The sequence below is a fragment of the Bombina bombina genome, chromosome 2 (genome assembly GCF_027579735.1).
Source record: "Bombina bombina isolate aBomBom1 chromosome 2, aBomBom1.pri, whole genome shotgun sequence".
Lineage (NCBI taxonomy): Eukaryota > Metazoa > Chordata > Amphibia > Anura > Bombinatoridae > Bombina > Bombina bombina.
Genome location: NC_069500.1, coordinates 1327553466 through 1327580806, shown reverse-complemented (window position 1 = coordinate 1327580806; position 27341 = coordinate 1327553466). Strand labels below are relative to the sequence as shown.

The 27341-nt window shown below is 41.3% G+C and overlaps 1 protein-coding gene across 1 annotated transcript in view; it reads left to right on the top strand.

Moving 5' to 3' along the window:
* The window catches only part of HTT (huntingtin), a gene marked incomplete in the record, with an annotated part of 1068170 nt that overhangs the window by 855868 nt on the left and 184961 nt on the right, over nt 1-27341 (top strand). Inside the window, 2 exon segments of the mRNA XM_053704193.1 lie at nt 352-478; nt 20206-20306. Coding sequence (XP_053560168.1) covers nt 352-478; nt 20206-20306 — 228 coding nt within the window.

Sequence of the window (27341 nt, the reverse complement as noted above, 5' to 3'; positions counted from 1 at the left end):
AACAAGAGAAAACATAATTTATGCTTACCTGATAAATTTATTTCTCTTGTAGTGTATCCAGTCCACGGCCCGCCCTGTCCTTTTAAGGCAGGTCTAAATTTTAATTAAACTACAGTCACCACTGCACCCTATGGTTTCTCCTTTCTCTGTTTGTTTTCGGTCGAATGACTGGATATGACAGTTATGGGAGGAGCTATATAGCAGCTCTGCTGTGGGTGATCCTCTTGCAACTTCCTGTTGGGAAGGAGAATATCCCACAAGTAATGGATGATCCGTGGACTGGATACACTACAAGAGAAATAAATTTATCAGGTAAGCATAAATTATGGTTTTTTTTTACATTTTTAACAGGTCTGGAAACTTGGTTGGTCCCCCAAATCTGGGGGGGAATTTGGAACTTCACTTCCTGAAATCCCTGTAGAATTCCTACAAGAAAAAGAAGTTCTTAGAGAGTTCATCTACCGCATCAATACATTAGGTACTGTATACATACACTCAGGTCTTGTGATATTTAAGATTCAGTTAATAAAAATATACACTATATTCAGTTACTGGTTAAAACTATAACTTACTATATAATAATTAGCCTAACAGCAGCTCCTTCTATACTGCTTTTTGTTTCCTATTAAAACAAGCCTATTTGCCAAATTAGTTTAAACTCTGTATCTGGATTAAAAGGCACTTGCCGCTTATTACTCATCCTCTGGATTATTTTTTTTATAATTCTAATCTATCTGAATGTGTGGGAGAAAATGTTGTGCACTGAGTAATATGTTCAGGAGTAAAATACAAGAACACTTATTTACTATAAGGGTAATCAATTCATGGAATAAACTTCCGATAGAAATTGAAAAATGTTTGGGATATGCATTTAGCTTTCCTAATAATTATATGATTATTCACCTAGTTACACAATTGGCTGATTTTGTCATAATTATCTTACATTATTTACCTCTTCTTTTTTGGTTAATCTTACTGTTCTTTGTTTTATTGTAACTCCATTATGTCATTTTCTGGATGAATGTTATATCACTCATTGTTATTACTTACTTTTATGTTCTCATTTTTCTATTGTTTATAAGAAATCTTTAATAAATATATTTAAATAAGAAAACAATCCCAAGTACTCTTTAAAAAAATGTACCTAAGTAAACAGCTGCTAAGAGTTCATTGTATTCAAAGCAGTTGCTGGTAAACACTTTTAACCCCTTAATGACCAGCGACGTACAGGACCACCGTATTCTAGGATGACTGCCACCAAAAGGGAGGTTATAATAGCTACTATGACCTGGAAAAACCTTAACAACCAGTGATGTACAAGGTACATCGCAGCCCGTATGGGGTTAAAGGGACTAGACTGTCTCTTCCCACTGGAGGTTGATTTCCCAGTTCCCTTTTGTTTACATAGCTTTTCTATAGCCGGGGCTGCTGTATTCAAATGTTCAGTATAGGAACAGGAAAAAGCAGCTTTCTCCAAAATAAAGATTAAATAGCTATTTGTTAACAATTTAGTACACTTCAGCAGGTACATGGATCATTTGGAACACATTTAAGGGGGATAATATGTTACAGTACAGTCCCTTTAAGCTTATACTTCACAAGGAATTATGGGCAGACTTTATGGACCTTTTGGTTCTTATATTTTGCGAATATCTGTACTTCATATGAATGAAATAGATTATTTGAGTTGTTTCACGCTGTGAATAGCTAAGTGGGCTATACAGAGATGTGCCTTGCATTTTAGGGAGTAAATTAAAATTAAAGAATCAATCTGTAAATTAATCTGCAGCAAATCATTTAAAAAATCCTTTAATTCATTCCAAAAAGGTTGAATTTTGGATCAGGTCTACTAAAGAGTCCACAATGTCATTCCAATTACTAGTGGGATATTTAACTCCTGGCCAGCAGGAGGAGACAAAGAGCACCCCAGCAAAGCTGCTAAGTGTAACTTCCCTTACCCATAATCCCCAGTCATTTTCTTTGCCTTTGTCAATGGAGGATGTCGGTGTCAGAAGAATTTAATCCTTTTAAGGGGTACTTTTCCCTGCAAGCAAGGATTGGGGTCTAGCTGTGTCCACGTCAATCTCTTTAGTAAGAATAGTGGTGGTTTATAGCAGTTACAAGATGGCAATGTAGTCTTTGCTTTACTTCTTACATTTATGCTACCCCTATTTAGAAAACCAGGGTTGATTACTCTGTTTTTAATTTTTTCTCCATGTCCCTGCCAGCGGTCGATTGAGGCTGACAGACTGGGAAGTGCTGTGTCTGCTCCACAGCTTTATATCCTTATTTAAACCCTTCCCTTGGCAGGTATAACTGTTACTGTCATCAGGGAAAGGGAGGACTTTAAAGGGTGACCAACTGGCACCTCCATTGCCCTCTTAGATGGGTCTGGAAACCTTAGTTATATCCCTGGTTGGGGATATCAGTTATTTAGAGCAGCTTGGATCTACCGGGATCTCCTTAAACAGGCTCTGGTTCACTCATTATTGGGTATTTCCCTCTGACATAACTCAACTACCCTCATAGTTTTGTTTACAGTTAAAAATGACACAGGGGGTTGAGGCTTTTATTTATTTGTGTGGACCTTTTATAATGGAGCATCTACACTCTAGCTCCTTTAGCTGATATGTTCCTCATTTACAGCAGCGGCATTATCTGTTGCTGTGGCGGCTTCTAGCTAGATGAGAGACTACCGCCGGCCTTTTTTAGAAAATATTCTCTTGCTGTGCTATTTTAGGCAATCGCAATAAGCGCCAATACACTGACTGCAAGGTTTTCTCCATGAACCTGCAAGTCCCACATTACGCTCCTGAGGCAGCAATCCGTTATGGCGCTTGCATAATACGGCACTGGCTAATGCATGCTTCTTTATTAGTAAGATGCTAGATAGAGATGACCACATTTGAAGGGTTTCTCGCCTCACCTGTTATTGAGTCAATAATTTAGAGGGGTCTCGATGGTGCACTAAGCTTCAGGTGTTAAGCTTTTGTGTCAGCTCTATTCTATTATATGCAGCTATGTACTTTTATCCTCATATTAGAAGACCGCCATTGTGGGCGGATACTATGGCACAGCTAGTCAGCTATGCGGTGGAGGAGCCGTGAGCGTTTGCTCTGCTGGATAGGAGACGTATGGTCTGTTTTTGTTTTCAGAGCCGTGAGCATTGGGCTCTATATAGAATAATTGTGATTCTTTTGTTCCAACCTCGTCTACATAGTAAGTGAGATCCGCTTCGGCGGACATGCATTTCTGTTGGCGCCATTTTGGAAATAGCTTTTCTATTTCCCACTATGGGCAGTGAGGTTTGCGGTTTGAGAGCATTTTAGATGGTGGCTTCATCATGTAATGTTAATAACGATCTCTATGTGAGCCTCATTTAAACCTATTCAGCCTAGACCTTCATAGATGTTTATTCCCCCTCCTAAGGTGTTTTATATCTGTTTTTTATGTGTACTGATAATACTGCCTCTAGGATATGAGGGATGAGTTTTTTTTATTATGGGAGTGTTTATTATAATAAATCATATATCCTACAATTTTATTTTTCAGGATTTATTTTCTCATACTAAATACTGTGTTTTTACTAGTATATCGCCATCTGGTGGCAATTTATTTCTAATGCATGCTCTTTTATTATATTGTCATAAATCTTGAGGGTCTCTCATATGATTAATCTCTTTCTCTGTTCTATTTAGCAGGGATTCATATATTATTTACAGTATACTCACCTACTGGTGATAACAAATTTCTACAGTTTGTGCATTGTAACTGTATGTTTGTTTAAGTTTGTCACATTGTTCATAGTTTATCCCTATCCTTTTAAGTATAGGTATATACTGGGCCTTGTTATCAATATGATGTACAATTATCCTGTCTCACATTCCTGTATGTTTTAGAAATTATTTCCATCCTCATGGTTTATCCCTATCTTTCTACAATACGGTTTAATTAGATTATATGATTACTATGTTATAAGCACTAGATCTACTTATCTTATCTTGTGTCTGCTGTGTATATTTAAGACATAAGTAGGGGAATATTAATATTTACATGATTTATTTTCCTCTTACCATGGAAATATCTTCTGGATATTGTTTTAAGTCTTTTGTCAGCTTATCTTTCCTGTTGAACATAATATATATATATATATATATATATATATATATATATAAATATATTAGGAATTATCCATTTTCGTGTTTTTTTGTTTTTTTGTTTTTCTGCGGTAGGAAAATATGTACAGGAGATTATTAATCTGACCACTTGTGATTCAGTGGGTAAATCTCCAATCTACCAGCTGGATTCCTGTTTTAACCCTAGCAATCCATAAAAGCTATGTATTCAGCAATGCTATGGCATTTAGGGGAAGTCTGCGTAAAGTAGGCTATAGTATATAAGTGATCTCATTTATAGTATGGGTTTAGGGATTATCAACATTTGATTTATCTCTATCCTGATTCATTATGATTCAGTATAGGTATACTGTTATTGTTATAAGCATCATAATTGCTTAATTTGCTTGATATATTTTAAATGTATGGTCTAGGGATTCTTAACCTTTTTTTGTCCCTTTCCTACTGTAGATAATTAGAGGTTATGTTATAACCCTTTCCCGGCTTATTTGATATATTCTTCTATTCTCTTTTCCATCTAAAGGGGAGGAGAGTCCACGGCTTCATTCATAACTATTGGGAATAACAGAACCTGGCCACCAGGAGGAGGCAAAGACACACCAGCCAAAGGCTTAAATACCTCCCCCACTTCCCTCATCCGCCAGTCATTCTTTGCCTTTCGTCACAGGAGGATGGCAGAGGAGTGCCTGAGTTTTGGAGTAGTATCTTATGGAGGGTAGTACTCTTCGCAGTGGGACTGGAGTTTTAAGTAGTCTTGTCAGCCTCTCAGTGAGAGCCTGGGTGAAAGAGTCCGGAGATGCAGGGAGAGTCTTTCTGCAAAACCATCCCGACTCATATTAACAGCTCCATAAGCAATCAGCTTTGACGAGTTTCACTGCCTGCTTTCTTCACTCAAGTCCATATCAGGAGCGAGGCTACTAACCTGTCATACTTGAAGGGCCATGTTCCTGTTCCACGGCATAGATTCTGGTAAGATCGTTTCATTTTTTCTCCAACATTGGTGTGTCCGGTCCACGGCGTCATCCTTACTTGTGGGATATTCTCTTCCCCAACAGGAAATGGCAAAGAGTCCCAGCAAAGCTGGTCACATGATCCCTCCTAGGCTCCGCCCACCCCAGTCATTCTCTTTGCCGTTGCACAGGCAACATCTCCACGGAGATGGTTAAGAGTTTTTTGTAGTTTTATTCTTCTATCAAGTGTTTGTTATTTTAAAATAGTGCTGGTATGTACTATTTACTCTGAAACAGAAAAGGATGAAGATTTCTGTTTGTAAGAGGAAGATGATTTTTAGCAGACAGTAACTAAAATCGATTGCTGTTTCCACACAGGACTGTTGAGATGAAGTAACTTCAGTTGGGGGAAACAGTTAGCAGTCTTTTCTGCTTAAGGTATGACTAGCCATATTTCTAACAAGACCATGTGATGCTGGAAGGCTGTCATTTCCCCTCATGGGGACCGGTAAGCCATTTTCTTAAACATAAAAGAATAAAGGGCTTCAAAAAGGGCTTAAAAACTGGTAGACATTTTTCTGGGCTAAAACAATTGCTTTACTAGGCATATTATGCAGATTCTAACTAATTATTGGTATTATAATCTTGGGGAACGTTTAGAAAAACGGCAGGCACTGTGTTGGACACCTTTTTCAGATGGGGGCCTTTCTAGTTATAGACAGAGCCTCATTCTGGGACTGTATAGGGGTTAAATGTAAAAACGGCTCCGGTTCCGTTAATTTAAGGGTTAAAGCTCTGAAATTTGGTGTGCAATACTTTTAATGCTTTAAGACACTGTGGTGAAATTTTGGTGAATTTTGAACAATTCCTTCATACTTTTTCACATATTCAGTAATAGTGTTTTCAGTTTGAAATTTAAAGTGACAGTAACGGTTTTATTTTAAAACGTTTTTTGTGCTTTGTTGACAAGTTTAAGCCTGTTTAACATGTCTGTACCATCAGATAAGCTATGTTCTATATGTATGAAAGCCAATGTGTCTCCCCATTTAAATTTATGTGATAATTGTGCCATAGTGTCCAAACAAAGTAAGGACAGTAATGCAACAGATAATGATATTGCCCAAGATGATTCCTCAAATGAGGGGAGTAAACATGATACTACATCATCCCCTACTGTGTCTACACCAGTTATGCCCACACAGGAGGCCCCTAGTACATCTAGTGCGCCAATACTTATTACCATGCAACAATTAACGGCTGTAATGGATAACTCCATAGCAAATCTTTTATCCAAAATGCCTACTTATCAGAGAAAGCGCGATTGCTCTGTTTTAAACACTGAAGAGCAAGAGGACGCTGATGATAACTGTTCTGACATACCCTCACACCAATCTCAAGGGGCCATGAGGGAGGTTTTGTCTGATGGAGAAATTTCAGATTCAGGAAAAATTTCTCATCAAGCTGAACCTGATGTTGTGACATTTAAATTTAAATTAGAACATCTCCGCGCACTGCTTAAGGAAGTGTTATCTACTCTGGATGATTGTGACAATTTGGTCATTCCAGAGAAATTATGTAAGATGGACAAGTTCCTAGAGGTTCCGGTGCCCCCCGACGCTTTTCCTATACCCAAGCGGGTGGCGGACATAGTAAATAAAGAGTGGGAAAGGCCCGGCATACCTTTTGTTCCCCCCCCTATATTTAAGAAATTATTCCCTATAGTCGACCCCAGAAAGGACTTATGGCAGACAGTCCCCAAGGTCGAGGGGGCGGTTTCTACTCTAAACAAACACACTACTATTCCTATCGAAGATAGTTGTGCTTTCAAAGATCCTATGGATAAGAAATTAGAGGGTTTGCTTAAAAAGATTTTTGTACAGCAAGGTTACCTTCTACAACCAATTTCATGCATTGTTCCTGTCACTACGGCAGCGTGTTTCTGGTTCGAGGAACTAGAAAAATCGCTCAGTAAAGAATCTTCGTATGAGGAGGTTATGGACAGAGTTCAAGCACTTAAATTGGCTAACTCTTTTGTTTTAGATGCCGCTTTGCAATTAGCTAGATTAGCGGCGAAAAATTCAGGGTTTGCTGTCGTGGCGCGCAGAGTGCTTTGGCTAAAGTCTTGGTCAGCGGATGTGTCTTCCAAGACAAAATTGCTTAACATTCCTTTCAAAGGTAAAACATTATTTGGACCTGATTTGAAAGAGATTATTTCAGACATCACTGGGGGAAAGGGCCACGCCCTCCCACAGGATAGGTCTTTTAAGGCTAATAATAAGCCTAATTTTCGTCCCTTTCGCAGAAACGGACCAGTCTCTAATTCTGTATCCTCTAAGCAAGAGGGTAATACTTCACAACCCAAACCAGCCTGGAAACCAATGCAAGGCTGGAACAAGGGTAAGCAGGCCAAGAAGCCTACCACTGCTACCAAAACAGCATGAAGGGATAGCCCCCGATCCGGGACCGGATCTAGTGGGGGGCAGACTTTCTCTCTTTGCTCAGGCTTGGGCAAGAGATGTTCAGGATCCTTGGGCGCTAGAAATAGTTTCTCAAGGTTATCTCCTGGAATTCAAGGAACTACCCCCAAGGGGAAGGTTCCACAGGTCTCAATTATCTTCAAACCAAATAAAGAGACAGGCATTCTTACATTGTGTAGAAGACCTGTTAAAGATGGGAGTGATACATCCAGTTCCAATAAGAGAACAAGGAATGGGATTTTATTCCAATCTGTTCATAGTTCCCAAAAAAGAGGGAACATTCAGACCAATTTTGGATCTAAAGATCCTAAACAAATTTCTCAGGGTACCATCGTTCAAAATGGAAACTATTCGAACGATCCTACCTACTATCCAGGAAAATCAATTTATGACTACCGTGGATTTAAAGGATGCGTACCTACATATTCCTATCCACAAGGAACATCATCAGTTCCTAAGGTTCGCTTTTCTGGACAAGCATTACCAGTTTATGGCACTTCCATTTGGATTAGCCACTGCTCCAAGGATTTTCACAAAGGTACTAGGGTCCCTTCTAGCGGTTCTAAGACCAAGGGGCATTGCAGTAGTACCTTACTTGGACGACATCCTTATTCAAGCGTCGTCCCTGTCAAAAGCAAAGGCTCATACGGACATCGTCCTAGCCTTTCTCAGATCTCACGGATGGAAGGTGAACAAAGAAAAAAGTTCTCTGTCCCCGTCAACAAGAGTTCCCTTCTTGGGAACAATAATAGATTCCTTAGAAATGAGGATTTTTCTGACAGAGGTCAGAAAATCAAAACTTCTAAGCTCTTGTCAAGTACTTCATTCTGTTCCTCGTCCTTCCATAGCGCAGTGCATGGAAGTAATAGGATTGATGGTTGCAACAATGGACATAGTTCCTTTTGCACGAATTCATCTAAGACCATTACAACTGTGCATGCTCAGACAGTGGAATGGGGATTATACAGACTTGTCTCCGACGATTCAAGTAGATCAAAAGACCAGAGATTCACTCCGTTGGTGGCTGACCCTGGACAATCTGTCACAGGGAATGAGCTTCCGCAGACCAGAGTGGGTCATTGTCACGACCGACGCCAGCCTAGTGGGCTGGGGCGCGGTCTGGGAATCCCTGAAAGCTCAGGGTCTATGGTCTCGGGAAGAGTCTCTTCTCCCGATAAACATTCTGGAACTGAGAGCGATATTCAATGCTCTCAGAGCTTGGCCTCAACTAGCAAAGGCCAAATTCATAAGGTTTCAGTCAGACAACATGACGACCGTTGCATATATCAATCATCAGGGGGGAACAAGGACTTCCCTGGCGATGAAAGAAGTGACCAAGATAATTCAATGGGCGGAGGATCACTCCTGCCACTTGTCTGCGATCCACATCCCAGGAGTGGAAAATTGGGAAGCGGATTTTCTGAGTCGTCAGACATTCCATCCGGGGGAGTGGGAACTCCATCCGGAAATCTTTGCCCAAATAACTCAATTATGGGGCATTCCAGACATGGATCTGATGGCGTCTCGTCAGAACTTCAAGGTTACTTGCTACGGGTCCAGATCCAGGGATCCCAAGGCGACCCTAGTAGATGCACTAGTAGCACCTTGGACTTTCAACCTAGCTTATGTATTCCCACCGTTTCCTCTCATCCCCAGGCTGGTAGCCAGGATCAATCTGGAGAGGGCCTCGGTGATCTTGATAGCTCCTGCGTGGCCACGCAGGACTTGGTATGCAGACCTGGTGAATATGTCATCGGCTCCACCATGGAAGCTACCTTTGAGACAGGACCTTCTTGTTCAGGGTCCATTCGAACATCCGAATCTGGTTTCCCTCCAACTGATGGCTTGGAGATTGAACGCTTGATTTTATCAAAGCGTGGGTTTTCAGATTCTGTAATAGATACTCTGATTCAGGCTAGAAAGCCTGTAACTAGAAACATTTACCATAAAATATGGAAAAAATATATCTGTTGGTGTGAATCTAAAGGATTCCCATGGAACAAGATAAAAATTCCTAAGATTCTATCCTTTCTACAAGAAGGTTTGGAGAAAGGATTATCTGCAAGTTCTCTGAAGGGACAGATCTCTGCTTTATCTGTTTTCTTCACAAAAGACTGGCAGCTGTGCCAGATGTTCAAGCATTTGTTCAGGCTCTGGTTAGGATCAAGCCTTTTTACAGACCTTTGACTCCTCCCTGGAGTCTAAATCTAGTTCTTTCAGTTCTTCAAGGGGTTCCGTTTGAACCCTTACATTCCGTAGATATTAAGTTATTATCTTGGAAAGTTTTGTTTTTGGTTGCAATTTCTTCTGCTAGAAGAGTTTCAGAGTTATCTGCTCTGCAGTGTTCTCCGCCCTATCTGGTGTTCCATGCAGATAAGGTGGTTTTGCGTACTAAGCCTGGTTTTCTTCCGAAAGTTGTTTCCAACAAAAATATTAACCAGGAGATAGTTGTACCTTCTTTGTGTCCGAATCCAGTTTCAAAGAAGGAACGTTTGTTACACAATTTGGACGTAGTCCGTGCTCTAAAATTCTATTTAGAGGCTACTAAAGATTTCAGACAAACATCTTCCTTGTTTGTTGTTTATTCTGGTAAAAGGAGAGGTCAAAAAGCGACTTCTACCTCTCTTTCCTTTTGGCTTAAAAGCATTATCCGATTGGCTTATGAGACTGCCGGACGGCAGCCTCCTGAAAGAATCACAGCTCACTCCACTAGGGCTGTGGCTTCCACATGGGCCTTCAAGAACGAGGCTTCTGTTGACCAGATATGTAAGGCAGCGACTTGGTCTTCACTGCACACTTTTGCCAAATTTTACAAATTTGATACTTTTGCTTCTTCGGAGGCTATTTTTGGGAGAAAGGTTTTGCAAGCCGTGGTGCCTTCCATTTAGGTGACCTGATTTGCTCCCTCCCTTCATCCGTGTCCTAAAGCTTTGGTATTGGTTCCCACAAGTAAGGATGACGCCGTGGACCGGACACACCAATGTTGGAGAAAACAGAATTTATGCTTACCTGATAAATTACTTTCTCCAACGGTGTGTCCGGTCCACGGCCCGCCCTGGTTTTTTAATCAGGTCTGATGAATTATTTTCTCTAACTACAGTCACCACGGTATCATATGGTTTCTCCTATATATATTTCCTCCTGTCCGTCGGTCGAATGACTGGGGTGGGCGGAGCCTAGGAGGGATCATGTGACGCCGTGGACCGGACACACCGTTGGAGAAAGTAATTTATCAGGTAAGCATAAATTCTGTTTTTGTTAATAATGATAACATAGAAGACAGGGTCACAGTGTGGCGCCTTTTTAGCTTTACAGAATCAAGGGTTAATACTCCTGGAAGGGGCATTATTGAACAGGGGCAGTTATACATGATATTGTTTGTTGTGTCATTGTTGCACTATGTGCGAGATGAGGCTCTAGCAATGTGTAGAACTTTCAGGTTACTTGCGGAAACTTGCGCAGCCATTTTTTGGCACGTTTTCCCTAGTGCAGGGGCGGTCCTGCCAAGCATTCCATGCAATGGGTGTGGCTATCTATCTTTCCTGTTGATCTGTAGCGCAGGAGTAGTCCGGGTCCTAGGAGGTGGTGGGTGCCCCGACCATTGGTAGTATGAAGGTGCCTTTTTAATCATTAAAGTTAGTCTATCCAAGCGCGCAAGCGATGGAGGACTCTGACATGTTGGAAGGCTCTTCGTCCTTAATAAAGTCTCATTCCTGTGTTTATTGTGAGGAGTTTCTGGTAGATCAGCCTGCTCAACTATGTTCCACATGCCTTGATAAAGTTACAGCATCTAAATGTAAACGGATGTCTAGTACTATTGAGCCGTCAACCTCTGAGGGTTCTTCGTCCCAGGAGGTGTGTTCCCTACATTCATCTCCGATTGCACATGCAGCGCCCCGGGTTCCTACCGTTACTCCTTTGGGAGAGATTCGTTGGCCGTCAGACTTTGCGGACCAACTGGAATCAGCGGTTTCGAAAGTGATCCATGCCTTACCACGTTCTGCTAAGCGCAAGCGTAGGGTTTATCATATCGGCCTGGTCCAGGGTTTGTCCTCGCCGATGGGAGATCCAGAGGCTCTATACAAGGACGAGGCCCACTCCAACTTTTCGGAGGAGGCCCCTTCTGGGTCGGAGTCCATGTCATCTAAACCTCCGGCGGCGGAGGAGCCTGACTATAGGTTTAGGATGGAGAATTTGCACTTTCTGCTACGGCAGGTGCTTGCTACTCTGGAGGTTCCGGAACCGAAGATACCGGAGGAACCTGCGATTCCTAAGCTTGACAAGGTATACAAGGACAGGGTAGTACCTGTCCTCAGTCTTTCCCGGTTCCCGTTAAGATGGCTAATATTATTAAGAACGAATGGGAGAGATTAAGTTCTTCCTATTCCCCTTTGTTTAAAAAACTGTTCCGCGTTCCGGACTCTCAGCTTGTGCTGTAGTGGACCATCCCTAAGGTGGATGGGGCTCTCTCTACGCTCGCGAAGTGGGCGACTATTCCCCTCGAGGATAGTTCATTGTTTAAAGAGCCCATGGATAAAAAGCTGGAAAACATGTTGAGAAAGATGTTTCAGCACACAGGGTTTATTCTTCAGCCAGCAGTGGCCGTTGCGGCAGTCGTGGGGCTACGACATATTACAGGAGGCAAAGGAGCTTTCCTACCACAGGATAAGAAGGCTAACCTAAAGGATTTACTTTTCATCCCTTTCATGCGGATAAGGCCCAGCGCCAGCAACCCGCCGCAAAAGCGGACCAGTCCAAGGGATCTTGGAAACTGGCTCAATCTTGGAACAAGCCTAAGCAGAGCAAGAAACCTGCTGAGACAAAATCTGCATGAAGGGGCGGCCCCCGGCCGGTTTCCAGATCACGTAGGGGGCAGATTATCTCTATTCTCAGACGCATGGTTGCAGGACGTTCAGGACCCTTGGGTTCTAGAAGTGGTCTCCCAGGGTTACAGGATAGGGTTCAGATCCCACCCGCCCGAGGGCAGATTCCTCCTGTCAAACCTGTCTTCAAGACCAGAGAAGAGAGAAGCCTTTCTAGAGTGTGTAAGAGATCTCGCCTCTCTCTGGGTTATTGTACCAGTACTCCTAGTAGAGAGGGGTCTAGGGTACTATTCCAACCTTTTTGTGGTTCCAAAGAAGGAGGGCACGTTAGGCCTGATTCTGGACCTAAAGTGTTTAAACAAGTTTCTGAGAGTTCCATCGTTCAAAATGGAAACAATCAGATCTATTCTGCCCCTAGTTCAAGAGGGGCAGTTCATGACGACTATAGACTTGAAGGACGCTTACCTTCATGTGCCAATCCACAGGGACCACTTCAGGTTCCTAAGATTTGCATTTCTGGACCAACACTTCCAGTTTGTGGCCATTCCTTTTGGTCTGGCGACGGCCCTGAGAGTCTTCTCAAAGGTTCTGGGTGCGCTGCTTGCAGTGGCCAGATCCAGGGGCATTGCGGTGGTGCCTTACCTGGACAACATTCTAGTTCAGGTGCCGTTGTTGAGCCTCGTAGAGGATTATTCGAGGTCTCTTACTCTTCTGCTCCAGTCTCATGGTTGGAAGATCAACTCAGGAAAGAGTTCCCTGGTTCCCAGCAACAGGGTGGAGTTCCTGGGCACGATAATAGACTCTATGTCCAAGAAGATATTTCTCACAGATCAGCGGCGCAGGAAGCTTGCGTCCACCTGTCTAGCCCTTCAGTCCTCCTCAAGCCCTTCGATTGCTCAATTTATGGAGGTGATAGGTCTCATGGTGTCAAGCATAGATGTCATCCCATTTGCCAGGTTCCACCTAAGACCTCTTCAATTGTGCATGTTGAGACAGTGGAACGGCGATCATTCAGATCTATCACAGCTGATATCCCTGGATGCTCAGACTCGGAACTCCCTCTTTTGGTGGCTTCGTCCGGAGCAACTGTCCATGGGGACATCCTTCTTGAGACCGTCCTGGGAGATTGTGACCACAGATGCAAGTCTGTCAGGTTGGGGAGCTGTTTGGGGTGCCAGGATGGCACAAGGAAAGTGGTCCAGGGAGGAGTCTCTCCTTCCGATCAACATCCTACAACTACGAGCAATCTGCAATGCTCTTGAAGGCTTGGCCTTCTCTGGGGTCGGTCAGTTTTATCAGATTCAAGACCAACAACATTACCTCAGTGGCTTATATCAACCATCAAGGGGGTACGAGGAGCTCCCTCGCAATGAGGGAGGTGTCTCGGATCCTGGAGTGGGCGGAGTCCCACGACTGCTCGCTTTCAGCGATTCATATTCCAGGTGTGGACAACTTCGAAGCGGACTTTCTCAGCAGACAGTCCTTCCATCCGTGGAAATGGTCTCTCCATCCCGAGGTGTTTGCAGAGATTTTTCTCAGATGGGGAACGCCGGAGATAGATCTCATTACGTCCAGACTCAATTGCAAGCGGCCTTGATACGGTCGAAGTCCAGGGATCCCCAGGCAGAGCTGATAGATGCCTTGGTGGTTCCTTGGGGATTCAGCCTAGCTTACATTTTTCCACCGTTACCACTTCTACCTCGTGTAGAGGCACACATCAAACGGGAGTAGGCCTCGGCCATTCTGATAGATCCTTCGTGGACGCGGAGGACGGGGTTTGCGGATCTGGTGGGGATGTAAACCTCTCCGCCGTGGAGGTTACCCTGTCGCAGGGATCTGCTGTCCCAGGGCCCCTGCTCAACATCGAAATCTAGATTCTCTGAGGCTGACTGCGTGGAGATTGAACACCTAGTCTTAGCCAAAAGAGGCTTTTCTGAAGGTGTGATTGATCCTTATTTCAGGCAAGGAAGCCAGTCACTCGTCACATCTATCATAAGGTGTGGAGGACTTACTTGTCCTGGTGTGAGAAGCATGGATATCCTTGGCATAAGGTGAAGGTATCCAGGATTCTGTCCTTTCTCCAAGATGGTTTGGAGAAGAGAGTCTTGCCGCTAATTCCTCAAAGGGACAGATTTCAGCATTATCAGTTTTGTTACATAGAAGACTTGCTGAGCTCCCTGATATTCAATCTTTTGTTCAGGCTCTGTCTAGAATCAGGCCTGTCTTTATACAGTCGGCTCCACCTTGGAGCTTAAACTTAGTACTTAAGGTTTTGCAGAGGGTTCCGTTTGAACCTATGCATTCCATAAACATTAAGATTCTGTCCTGGAAGGTTCTCTTCCTGTTTGCTATTGCATCGGCACGTAGAGTATCTGAACTAGCTGCCCTGCAATGTGACCCTCCTTATCTGGTGTTTCATGCGGATAAGGCTGTACTTCGCACTGGGTTGGGGTTTCTCCCCAAGGTGGTGTCTAACCGTAACATCAATCAGGAAATAGTTGTTCATTCTTTGTGTCCTAACCCTTCTTCATCAAAGGAGAGGTTACTTCATAACTTGGATGTGATTCTTGCCTTGAATTTCTATCTTCAGGCTACAAAGGATTTCACACAGTCTACATCTCTTTTCGTGGTGTATTCTGGGAAGCGCAAGGTGCAAAGGGCCTCTGCTACTTCTTTGTCCTTTGGTTGAGGCGCTTGATTCGCTTGGCTTACGAGACAGCGGGACATAAGCCTCCTTAGAGGATCATGGCTCATTCAACTAGAGCTGTGGCTTCGTCTTGGACCTTCAAGAATGAGGCCTCTATGGAGCAAATTTATAAGGCGACTACCTGGTCCTCCTTACACACTTTTACAATGTTTTACAAATTTGACGTTTTTGCTTCTGCGGAAGCTGTTATTGGGAGAAAGGCTTTTCAGGCTTTGGTGCCCTCGGATTAGGGTCCGCCTTTTACCCTCCCGGTTTCATTCAGTGTCCTCTAGAGCTTGGGTATATGTTCCCAATAGTAATGAATGAAGCCGTAGACTCTCCTCCCCTTTAGATGGAAAACATACATTATGCTTACCTGATAATTTAATTTCCATTGAGGGGAGGAGAGTCCACGGCTCCTGCCCATATCTCCGTTGGGCGGCCCTAAATTTATTCATCTTCTGGCACCTTTTTTACCCTGATATTTCTCCTACTGTTCCTAGTTCCCTTGGCAGAATGACTGGGATGAGGGAAGTGGGGAAGGTATTTAAGCCTTTGGCTGGGGTGTCTTTGCCTCCTCCTGGTGGCCAGGTTCTTAATTCCCAATAGTAATGAATGAAGCCGTAGACTCTCCTCCCCTCGATGGAAATGAAATTATCAGGTAAGCATAATTTATGTTTTCTTCATAAATGGAAAGAGTCCACAGCTGCATTCATTACTTTTGGGAATTCAGAACCTGCCCACCAGGAGGAGGCAAAGACACCCCAGCCAAAGGCTTAAATACCTCCCCCACTTCCCTCATCCCCCAGTCATTCTTTGCCTTTCATCCCAGGAGGTTGGCAGAGAAGTGTCTGAAGTTATCGATAGTCTCTTATGGAGGGTAGTACTCTTCGGCATGGAACTGGAGTATTAAGTAGTCCTGTCATCCTCTCAGTGAGTGCATGGGTGAAAGTTAGAGTCCGGAGATGCAGGGAGATTCTTTCTGCAAAACCATCCCGACTCCTATTAACAGCTCCACAAGCAATCGGCATTGACGAGTTTCGTTGCCTGCTTTTTTCTCTCAAGTCCATGGCAGAAGCGACGCTATTATCCGTCACACGTGAAGGGCCGTGTTCCTGTGCCACGCCGTAGATTCCGGTAAGATCGTTTCATTTTACTTTCATCATGGATGTATTGTAATTACAACTGTTTATCCGAGAGCGGCTACAACCTTTCGGGGATAACATAGGGTCTTAGTGAGGCTCCTTTTTGTATCTAGGAATTAAGGGTTAATATCTCCTGAGGGAGGTTATTGAACAGGGGGGGTTTATAATCATGTTTATGTGATTCTGTCTGCTACTGTGTAGTGTTGCTCTGGCTCATGGCTATTTTGGAACATAACGGCCTATGTCTAGTGACGCTACCTTTACGGTTGGGCACGCTTTTGCATGGACCACTTTCCTGACCGCGTGGCGACGGAGAAATCCTGGTCCGCTAGTGTCTGGTTCTCTGGAGGTGGTGAGTGCCCGAGCCATTGGGGGTGTAAGGTGCCGTTTAGATTTTTCTTATTGGTCCATTTTTTATTCAGTGTCCCAGTTATGGAGGATTCTGATTTTTTGGAGATGGATGTCTCTGATTCAGACTCTACTTCTTGCGAAGAATATGAATTGGCCCGGTGATACATGCCCATCAGTTATGTTCCGAATGCCATTTTATAGTGCTCTGTTCCTTGGGATCGGGGAATCAGGTGCCCATTGAGCCATCCATCTCTGGGGATTCTATTTCTCACGAGACAAGTTCCCTACCACCAACACATTTCTGGCACATTTTTCACCCTAATATTTCTTCTACTGTTCCTTGTTCCCTCGGCAGAATGACTGGGGGATGAGGGAAGTGGGGGAGATATTTAAGCCTTTGGCTGGGGTGTCTTTGCCTCCTCCTGGTGGCCAGGTTCTGAATTTCCAAAGGTAATTGAATGCAGCTGTGGACTCAATCCATCTGAAGAAAAGAAAATTATCAGGTAAGCATAAGTTTTTTGGTTTTTTTTTAATCGTGACATTCTCTGTTTTGTCTTTTGGACAAACACTTCCGATTTGTATTCTTAAATTTTGGAATTAGCCTCTACTTAATGGGGGTTTGATGGGTCTCTTCTGGCACTAGCCGGATGTTAAGGAATTACAGTGGCATCTGTCCTGGACTATATCTTGGCTCAGGTGCCTTCTTTTCTTTTTGTAAGATGTTTTTGTCTATTCTACGTTCCCACGGGTAGAAAGTGAGAAAGTGAACCTGGAGAAGAGTTCCCTGGTGCCAGACACCAGGGTGTGTTTCTTAGGAACGATTATAAATTCTCTGTCTATGAAGATTTTGCTGTCGAAGGTCAGAAATTCCAAACTTCTGACTTCCTGCCTCTCACTTCAGTCCTCAACCTGTCCATCTGTGGCTCAGTATATGGAAGTAATTGGTCTGATGGTTGCTTCCATGGACATCATTCAGTTTGCTCGATTTCATTTGAGACCCTACAGTTATGCATGCTCAGACAATGGAACGGAGACCACTCGCAGAGGATAGCTCTGGTTCCCCTAACTAAAATCTCTCTATCTTGGTGTTTTTCACAGGACCATCTGTCTCAGGGTACATGCTTCCTAAGACCATCCTGGGTGTTAATAACCACAATCGTCAGCCTTTCAGGCTAAGGAGCAGTTTGGGGTTCTTTAAAGGCTCAGGGTTTTTGGTCTCAAGAGGAGTCTTTTATTCCCATAAACATCTTGGAGTGCATAAACATCTTGGAGAGCAATTTACAATGCCTCATCAACCTGGCATCAACTAGCTTTAGTCCAGTTTATCAGTTTTCAACGGCTTACATCAATCACCAGGGAGGAACTCGGAGTGCCTTAGCAATGAAGGAGGTGGCTCAAATTTTCCAGTCGGCGGAGACTCACGATTGTCTCCCCTCTGCCTTCCGCATCCCAGGGGTGGACAACTGGGTGGTTTTTCAGAGCAGGCAGACTTTTCATTCCGGGGAGTGGGCTCTCCACCCAGAGGTTTTCAAATGATAACTCTCAGGTGAGGGGTTCCGGAGTTGGATTTGATGGCGTCATGTCTAAACGCCAAGCTTCTAAAGTACGGTTCAAGATCTAGAGAGCCACAGACCGCTCTGATTGACGCTCTGTCGGTGCCTTGGAACTTCAGTCTGGCGTACCTGTTCCCCTGTTTGCCCTCCTTCGACTTCTTGCTCGTATGTCTTCTCTTTCACCTTGGAGGTTACCTCTGAGGAAGTACCTTCTACTTCAGGGTCCATTCCTCCATCCAATCCTGGATTCTCTGAAGCTGACTGCTTGGATATTGAACGCCTAGTTCTGTCGTTGTTTTTCTGAAGCGGTCATTGATCTATGTTACTCTCAGGAATTACCATAAGATATGACGTAAATATATTTTTTGGTGCGAATCTCAGGGTTTCTCCTGGAGCCGGGTGAGGAGTCCCAGCATTTTATCTTTTCTTCAGGATGGCCTGTAGAAAGGTTTGGCAGTCAATACTCTGAAGGGTCAGATTTCTGCACTATCTATTCTTTTGCACAAACGTCTGCCAGTTTTTCCAGATGTTTAAGCTTTTGTCCAGGCCCTGGTCAGAATCAGGCCTGTGTTTTAACCTGTTGCTCCTCCTTGGAGTCTTAACCTAGTTATTAAAGTTTTGCAGCAGGCTCCGTTTGAGCCGATGCATGTTGTTGATATAAAGTTGTTATCTTGGAAGGTTCTGTTTCTCCTTGCTATTTCTTCTGCTCGCATAGTTTCTGAGCTTTCAGCTCTGCAGTGTGATTCCCCGTACTTTATTTTTCATGCAGATAAGGCGGTCCTTCGTACTACATTGGGGTTTCTCCCTAAGGTGGTGTCGGATCGAACCATTAATCAGGAAATTGTTGTTCCTTCCTTTGTCCTAATCCTCCTCATAAGGAACATCTTTTGCATAACTTGGTTGTTGTGTGTGCTCTAAAATTTTACCTACAAGCTACTGAAGATAGATTTTTGTCAATCTTCTGCCCTGTTTGTTGTTTTCTCTGGAAAGCGTAAGGGTCAAAAAAGGCCTCTTCTACTTCTCTTTTCTCTGGTTAAGAAGTATGATTTGTTTTGCTTATGCGACTGCTGAACAGCAGCCTCCTGAGAGAATTACGCCTCATTCCACTAGGGCTGTCTCCTCATCTTGAGCTTTTAAAATGGAACAGATTTGCAAGGCGGCAACATGGTCCTCTTTGCATATTTTTTCCAAATTCTACAAATTTGATACTTTTGCCTCGGCTAAGGCCTCTTTTGGGAGAAAGGTTCTTTTAGTGGGGGTGCCTTCTGTTTAGGTCCTTCTGCCTTGCTCTCCCTCCCTGTTCATTCTGTGTCCGCTAGCTTGGGTATTGGTTCCCACTAGTAATTGGAATGACGTCTTGGACTCTCATGCCATAGGAAAGAAAACAAAATGTATGCTTACCTGATAAATTTATTTGTTTCCGGGCATGGAGAGTCCACGATCCCGCCCTCTTTAAATTATAATTCAACAGTTTTTTTGAGTAAGCCTCAGGCACCTCTATTCCCTTGTGTTTCTTCTTTTTCCATTTTCCTTTAGCTGAATAACTGGGGATTATGTGTAAGGGAAGTTACACTTAACAGCGTTGCTGGGGTGCTCTTTGTCGCCTCCTGCTGGCCAGGAGTTGAATATCCCACTAGTAATTGGAATGATGTCGTGGACTCTCCATGCCTGGAAAGAATGAAATTTATCAGGTAAGCATAAATTTAGTTTTTTAAAAGTTTCATTAGTTGTTTACATATTGAGGGAATAATAGTATAGTTTTTAGTGTCTATAAAACAGTAGGAGCTGCCATATTGTTTACTTTCTCTCCTGTGGCCAATTAGGGACAGTCATAAATAGGTCACTAAAGTCTGCACCCAATGGCTGTGTGTAATATCCCTTTAAGTTTTTGATTGTCTCATTCTTTTTGAAGATACACGAAAGAGTGATCTTGGTGCCAAGCATTTACAAATGAGGGTAATACTGTTGGAGAAGGAATAGTCAGAAGAGAGTACAATATGGAAATTGCATGCCTAATGAGATTGTCTGAGCTGCATCATTTTTCAAAAGCTGTGCATGGTTTTAACATTGCTTTTCTATTCTAGGATGGACCAATCGCACTCAATTTGAGGAGACGTGGGCAACACTCTTAGGAGTTCTGGTAACTCAACCTATCGTAATGGACCAAGAAGAAAGTCAGCAGGAGGTACTAATTTAAAACATAGAGTTAGAACGTATTACTATCTCTGTATATAAGTAGCCTAATTCTTACAGCTACAGTACCGGCAACTTTTAAATAACTTCAGAGACTCCATAGGACTTTGATATGAAAAATGCTACTACTTACAGTGAACTGTAATTTTTAAATTGAAAATTGACTTTGTGCTCTTATTTGTTTTTGAAACTTTGCTACTTTCCATGAAAGAATAATTTGGTAAACTCACAAATCTGCACGCTTTTTGAGCTCTATATTTACAGTATATCAGTGAAAAAGAACTTCGCTTGAGCAGTGGATTTCAGGAAAGCAAAGTAAATTTGAAAGTAGGAAAAAAGAAGTAGATTTATATATACAGTATATATCTAGGGTTAATTAGACGAAGCACTCACTGGTCTTATCAAGTGTATCCAAACTTTATTCCTTAGTGACGATTCGGGGTATTCACCCCTTCATCAGACCAACTTAATCAGACCGTAAGTACTTTGTCTAATAAACCCTGTGATCTCCTCTTAGCACCATGGCATGTGTTTATGCTGTTAGTGAGAGTGCACCTATGTCTACAATATATATACAGTATATATATATATATATATATATATATATATATATATATATATAAAATATTTTATTGGTTAGAGTGCAGATGATCCACTTGGTAATACAATGTTAATATCCCCTGACATATTTACATAAGCAATGATTACAACTTGGGCAGACTTTATACTCTGATTTAGAAAATCATATCATGCCTATATTTAGAAACAAAATGAGAATTTCCATTAAAAACCTTTTTCTTTTTAAAGACACGATGAGTCCAATGATCATCATCCTTACTTGTGGGATATCACCTCCTGGTCAGCAGGAGGAGGCAAAGAGCACCACAGCAGAGCTGTTAAATAGCTCTTCCCTCCCACTCCAGTTATTCTCTTTGCCTGCGTTAGTGATAGGAAGAGGTAAAGTGAGGTGTTAGTTTAGATTCTTCAATCAAGAGTTTATTATTTTTAAAGTAGTGCCAGAGAGTGCTACTTTTGTTCTAGGGTGTAGCCTTGGTCCATATCAGTCTCTGTAGTAGAGCCTTGGTGGCTTTAGAGCAATGGGAACTTGTGGGACATAATTCTCACTGTGCCTCCCATATTTCTGCTGCCCTATATCCTTCAGTCTGAGGTTCTCACTGACTCAGCATTTGTTTCTTTCTCAGGCCAATGGGAGGAAGAGGACCTCTCAAGCTTGGATCCTGCCCTGCTGACAGGCAGTGTTTAAGGTAAGTTCTACCTTTTTGTTTGGGATCTAAGGAGTCTCAGTACTTTTATCATTAGCACTATGGCATAAAGGGTTAATGGGGAAACCTGCTTATGTTGGGACGGTTTTCAGACTTTCAGGCTGAAAGTTTTCTTTTGGGCGGTGACAGGGCACTGGGGCAGGAGTTATGTTGTTTAATTTTTTTTTATGGAGGGCTCCGGTGGTTTCACTGTATTTTTTCCCCCAGAGGGAGAGACATTAGGCATTGGGTACGCCCACGATGGGCGGGACTTCCTGTGTTTGCGCGCCTCTTCACTGAGCGCGGTTTTCAGAAGAGTTTAGTGCGTCACTCAGCTGGGCTAGTTGTTTGTCGGTGCTTGAGCGGCATTTAGTATACTTTCAATGCGCTCATAGCACGGATGCGAGGTAGTCCGGTTCTGAGGCTGACTGTGTGAAACGGATCATTACAGGGGATCCGGTATCAATTTCCATGGTAGGAGCACCTCAACAGGCTGCTGAGGTGCAGAGGTGCATTTAATTTTTTCTTTTTCTGTCTTGTTGTATTACAAGACAAATCCGACATTTTACAGAAAAATAGCAAAACCGTTTTTTTTCATAAATTTATTTTGTTTATATTTATCATTTTTTCTGGGGAATCTTTAACAATTTGTGATGAAAGATGGACCAAGAGGGTGTGCAGTATGTTACATGTGCTTTGTGTCTGGATGCAAATGTGGAACCACCAATCCCCTTCTGTCCTACATGTATTGAAAGGACTGTAAGTTTTAGGGATAACATTTTTACTGAGCTAATCTCCTCTCAGGCAGATGTTGTCCAAGAGTCTTTTGATGAGGGTCAATTTATGCCACAACTTTCTCCCCAAGCGTCCCAAAAATGAACGCCCCCACCAGCAGTGCCCTGCGCTTCTGCTCTAGCACCTGCTGGAGTTACTTTAAAGGACATAGCTGCGGTTATGTCTTCCACAATTTCTGATGCGTTGTCTGCTTTTCCTATGTTTCAAGGCAAGCGCAAGATGAAAGACCACCATGTTGTCAGTGAGGTTTCTGATGCCATGGTGGCAGTCTCAGATGAACCCTCCCAGGAACCTGAGATGGAGGGTATAGAGGTTCTAGCTGAAGGCAAGATTTCAGATTCAGAGAGTTCTTTACCTTTGACTGATTCAGAGGTTGTCTCTTTCCGATTTAAACTAGAACACCTTCATCTGTTACTCAGGGAGGTGTTGATTACCTTAGACCACTGTGATTCCACAGTAGTAGTCGCTCCTGTGAAGTAAATTGGACAGATATTTCGAAGTTCCTACTTTCTCAGATGTTTTTCCAGTTCCTAAGCGAGCTTCGGAGATTGTTTCTAAGGAATGGGAGAGTGAATCAGTTGAAAGTTTATCTTACAGCGCCACAGTAAACAACCATACAAGCTGTGACTCAAAGGCGGAATCTCCCAACCGGATTCCGATATATCAATTAAATAAAATAAAATGCCGGGAGTCAGCGCTATCCTCAGTAGGAATAGTAGTTCGCTTGGCTAAAGTAGAGATAGCCCCTTCTACCTTAGGAACCGACTGCCAAGCTTCCTTGACAGCGTCAGCTAAAGGAAACATTTTTCTGAAAATAGGAGACGGAGAGAAGGGAATACCTGGTCTCTCCCATTCCTTAAATAAAATAAAATGCCGGGAGTCAGTGCTACAATATTCCTGTTAGGGAAATAGTTGCTAAAGATGGTGTCCAATAAAATGGGTGTAGGTGTGTGGATTCTGTATAGTCCAATCGATAAAATTCTAGTTAAAATATAACATTTAATAAACTAACACTATAAAATGAATGTACCATAAAACACGTGGTGAATGAAACAAATAGATGTACAAATGAATGATACAAATAGATGTAAAAAATAAAAATAATAGAAATAAATGCTGTAGACAATGCTATAGGCAGAAATCTATAAGTATATAGCCGTTAAGCCTATAAAGCCTATCCCCATGGCAGAACATGCTGTAATTGGAGATGTCATCGCAGAAAATGCAGCATGTCTGCAGAAAGAATAGGGACATGCAGTAACTGTTGGCTCTTTTGCTTTGCAACCCTGCTCCACATCAAGTTGTTCTCTTCAAATAGTGCAGTGCTCTGGCTACACTGTACTGAGTAAGTTTTCTTAAAAGCAGTGCAGCCATAATGAAGCGCTGTTTGAAGAGAACAGTCAAATACAGAGCAGCACATTAATTTATGTCTAGTTCAGAGTATTTTTTCAACCCTGCCCCTAGCCTTTCCCAGTCTGCGGCTGTGAATCCTGAATATTGTTCTTATGAGCAATGCACCTATAACTACATTTTTACCTTATAATTATGTGATTAGACCAAAGGCAACAGAAAAAAAAATGTATTAAATAGATATTTGAAAAAATTAATGCAATTTTCAGCTGATGCAATATACAGGTATACCCCGCTCATACAGCGGGTTAGGGACCGGAGCCCCGCTGTAAAGTGAAAACCGCCTTAAAGTGAAACAAGGCAGTTTTAGCTTTCTTTTCACTTGCCAGTGTGTTTAAAAACTTGAAAACATGTTTGAACTAACATATATTAGGGGTACAATAATGCTATGTTTAGTTTAACACTAGCACAGCACAGTATTCAATTAGTATTCAATAAATACTGTACCTGTAAAATAGTGACAATGACTATAGTAAAATTTGCCAGACTATAACACTGAGACACAGATTGCGCTGTAATGCTGTAAACAGAGTGAACTTAGCATAACAAAATGGTGCCAGTCACTTTTCTCGCAATCTCACGATGATTACAGCACTGTTTCAAAATAGTTGGAGGTTGAACTTCAGCTCCACAAAGCGCTGTATTAGCGAAGCGCTGTAAAGTGAAGCGCTGTAAAGTGGGGTATACCTGTATTATATATTGCTTTATGCTCCAGATAATCAATGCCTTGCAATTGAGCTGGTGCTTTATTATAACTACTTAATTTAAACATTAATTTAATTTCAAAATTACCTGCAGAAAAAATTTCAATAAAAACAAACTCATCGCAGAAAGTGAAAAAAAGTTCTGCCTCTGGGAAGCCTATATTCCTAATTGAGTAAGTCAACTGGTGAAAAGTGGATAGTTAAATACAATATACCATTGGTTGAAAAGTCGAAATAGCATCAAATGGATAATCAATGAGTTAATAGATTCTAATAAATAGTCCAGTTAAATCTCCATAGGTGTATAAAAATGGTGAAAGTACAAATAAAAATCCATAGAGTGTCCAATCCTATTGTCTCTGGTACAGTGTTGGTGATGAAAAAATAAGGTGATACGAAAATATTAAATTCTCACATGAACTTGAAAAAAGAAAAGGTGAAGTGGATTAAATTTTTTTTAAAAAAAATGGAACAAATGTGTTTGTTTAAAAATAAACGGGAAAAAGAAAAAATGTAAAATATATATATATATATATATATATATATATATAAAAATTAAAAAACGTGAAAAAGTGAGGTGTACACCTAAAAAATGATCCTAGAAGAATTGTTTATCCTTAAAGGGACAGTATACACTCATTTTCATATAACTGCATCTAATAGACATTACTTTAAAGAATAAGATGCACAGATACTGATATAAAAATCCAGTATAAAACTGTTTAAAAACGTACTTAGACTGTCTCAGTTTAGCTCTATTCAAAAGGTAGCTGGAAAGCCCACTGCAAGTGGCAAAAAAGACACTCCCCCTCCCCCTTCTTTTGCATATGAAAAGACCCTTTACACAAACAGGAGCAAGCTAGAGTAGGTATACATCAGTATTCTCATAAAACTGTGGGGCTTGGTTAGGAGTCTGAAAATCAGAGCAATGTTATTTAAAAATAAGCAAAACTATACATTTAAAAAAACAAAAAACTTTATGGGCTATATAAATAGATCATCTACAAAACATTTATTCAAAGAAAAAATGAGTGTATAATGTCCCTTTAAGTGATTAGTCCTTTGAATAAATCCTTAGTGTCCTAAAAGTAGATGATGTCTCAAATTATGTGTACAAAAATAGTGTGCTATGATCTTGTTAGATGGTTATCCTCTTGTTAAAATAGTTATCCTCTTCCCAAAATAGGTGTAAATAATTTATGATGCCATCCTGATTCTATAAAAATATATGAAAACAAACATAGTGCAATAAAGTCACTAAAACTGGAGAATATAGGTATTCTACTCACCAAATGAGATCCTGAGCCGGAATACCAGTGTACAATCAACGCGTTTCGGTCCTCTGGGACCTTTTTCAAGACAGGTAACGGCTCTGTGGTAATCTTACCTTAAATAGAATATTTCAGCCAATCAAATTACTCAAAATTGGCGCCATAAAATTCGCGCCAAAAACGCCCCAAAACCATTTTAATAGGTTCCGGTATATCCTAAAATCAATACCTCTTATTGGCCCCGGAAGTATTTCCTATTGTTAGTTTAATTTTCTTATTAGATTGTCTTCGTGTGGGCTGACTTGCCGGATGTTATTGCCGGATATCTGCGCTAACCGGAAGTGACGTCATAGTGGATATGTGCACTTCCGGTTATGCGCCGTTTGTGGCATTTGGCGCGTGTGTCTTGGCGGCATTAGGCATATGCCTTGAGTGTATGGGATTGGTGTATTAATCTAAAATGCAATATTATGCGAAGATTAAAAGGCTAAAAATAGGGTGGTATTATTGGCTCAGGTTTTCAAATGTGAAGAATGTTTGTATATTCTGCCTGTTTTCACAAATTATCTAAAATACATTTTGATGACTCTGTGATTTATGTGTATTTATCGCATGTTTTACACCTACATGTTTATCATATGCTCTACATCTTAATATACACTTCATATAACTTACTGAAAAAAGCATGCACATATATAAAATAATTACATATATAAAATAATACTTAAAATTTAAAGAACAAAGTTATTAATGTTTGAATAAATGTGGGAATATAATATAAATAATAATAATAATAAATATAATAAATATCTCTACATGATAAAAGAATGAGAGATGCAGTGGATGATCTAAAACCGATTCCTATAAATAAAATAGATAAAATGCTAGAAGATGGAACCAGGTGGGAAAGTAATACATGATTAGTACATTAAAACATGATAATGTATTAAAATGTTAAAATGTCAATGGATCAATATTTACCAATGATGTTTAAAATAATAATGATACAAGAATATATAACATGTGAATAGCTTGATGCTCCATGGTGTCTATATTTTAGAAGATATGTATGTGGGATATTTATGCATCAGCTCAGGAGTGGGATAATTAGATTGGGAGATTCATAGAAATTATATATATATATATATATATATATATATATATATATATATATTAATATGTATATATATATATATATATATATATATATACTGAAAACTTCGCCTTTTCTTTTTTCAAGTTCATGTGAGAATTTAATATTTTCGTATCACCTTATTTTTTCATCACCAACACTGTACCAGAGACTATAGGATTGGAGACACTATGGATTTTTATTTGTGCTTTCACCATTTTTATACACCTATGGAGATTTAACTAGACTATTTATTAGAATCTATTGACTCATTGATTATCCATTTGATGCTATTTCGACTTTTCAACCAATGGAATATTGTATTTAACTATCCACTTTTCACCAGTTGACTTACTCAATTAGGAATATAGGCTTTATAGGCTTAACGGCTATATACTTATAGATTTCTGCCTATAGCATTATCTACAGCATTTATTTCTATTATTTTTATTT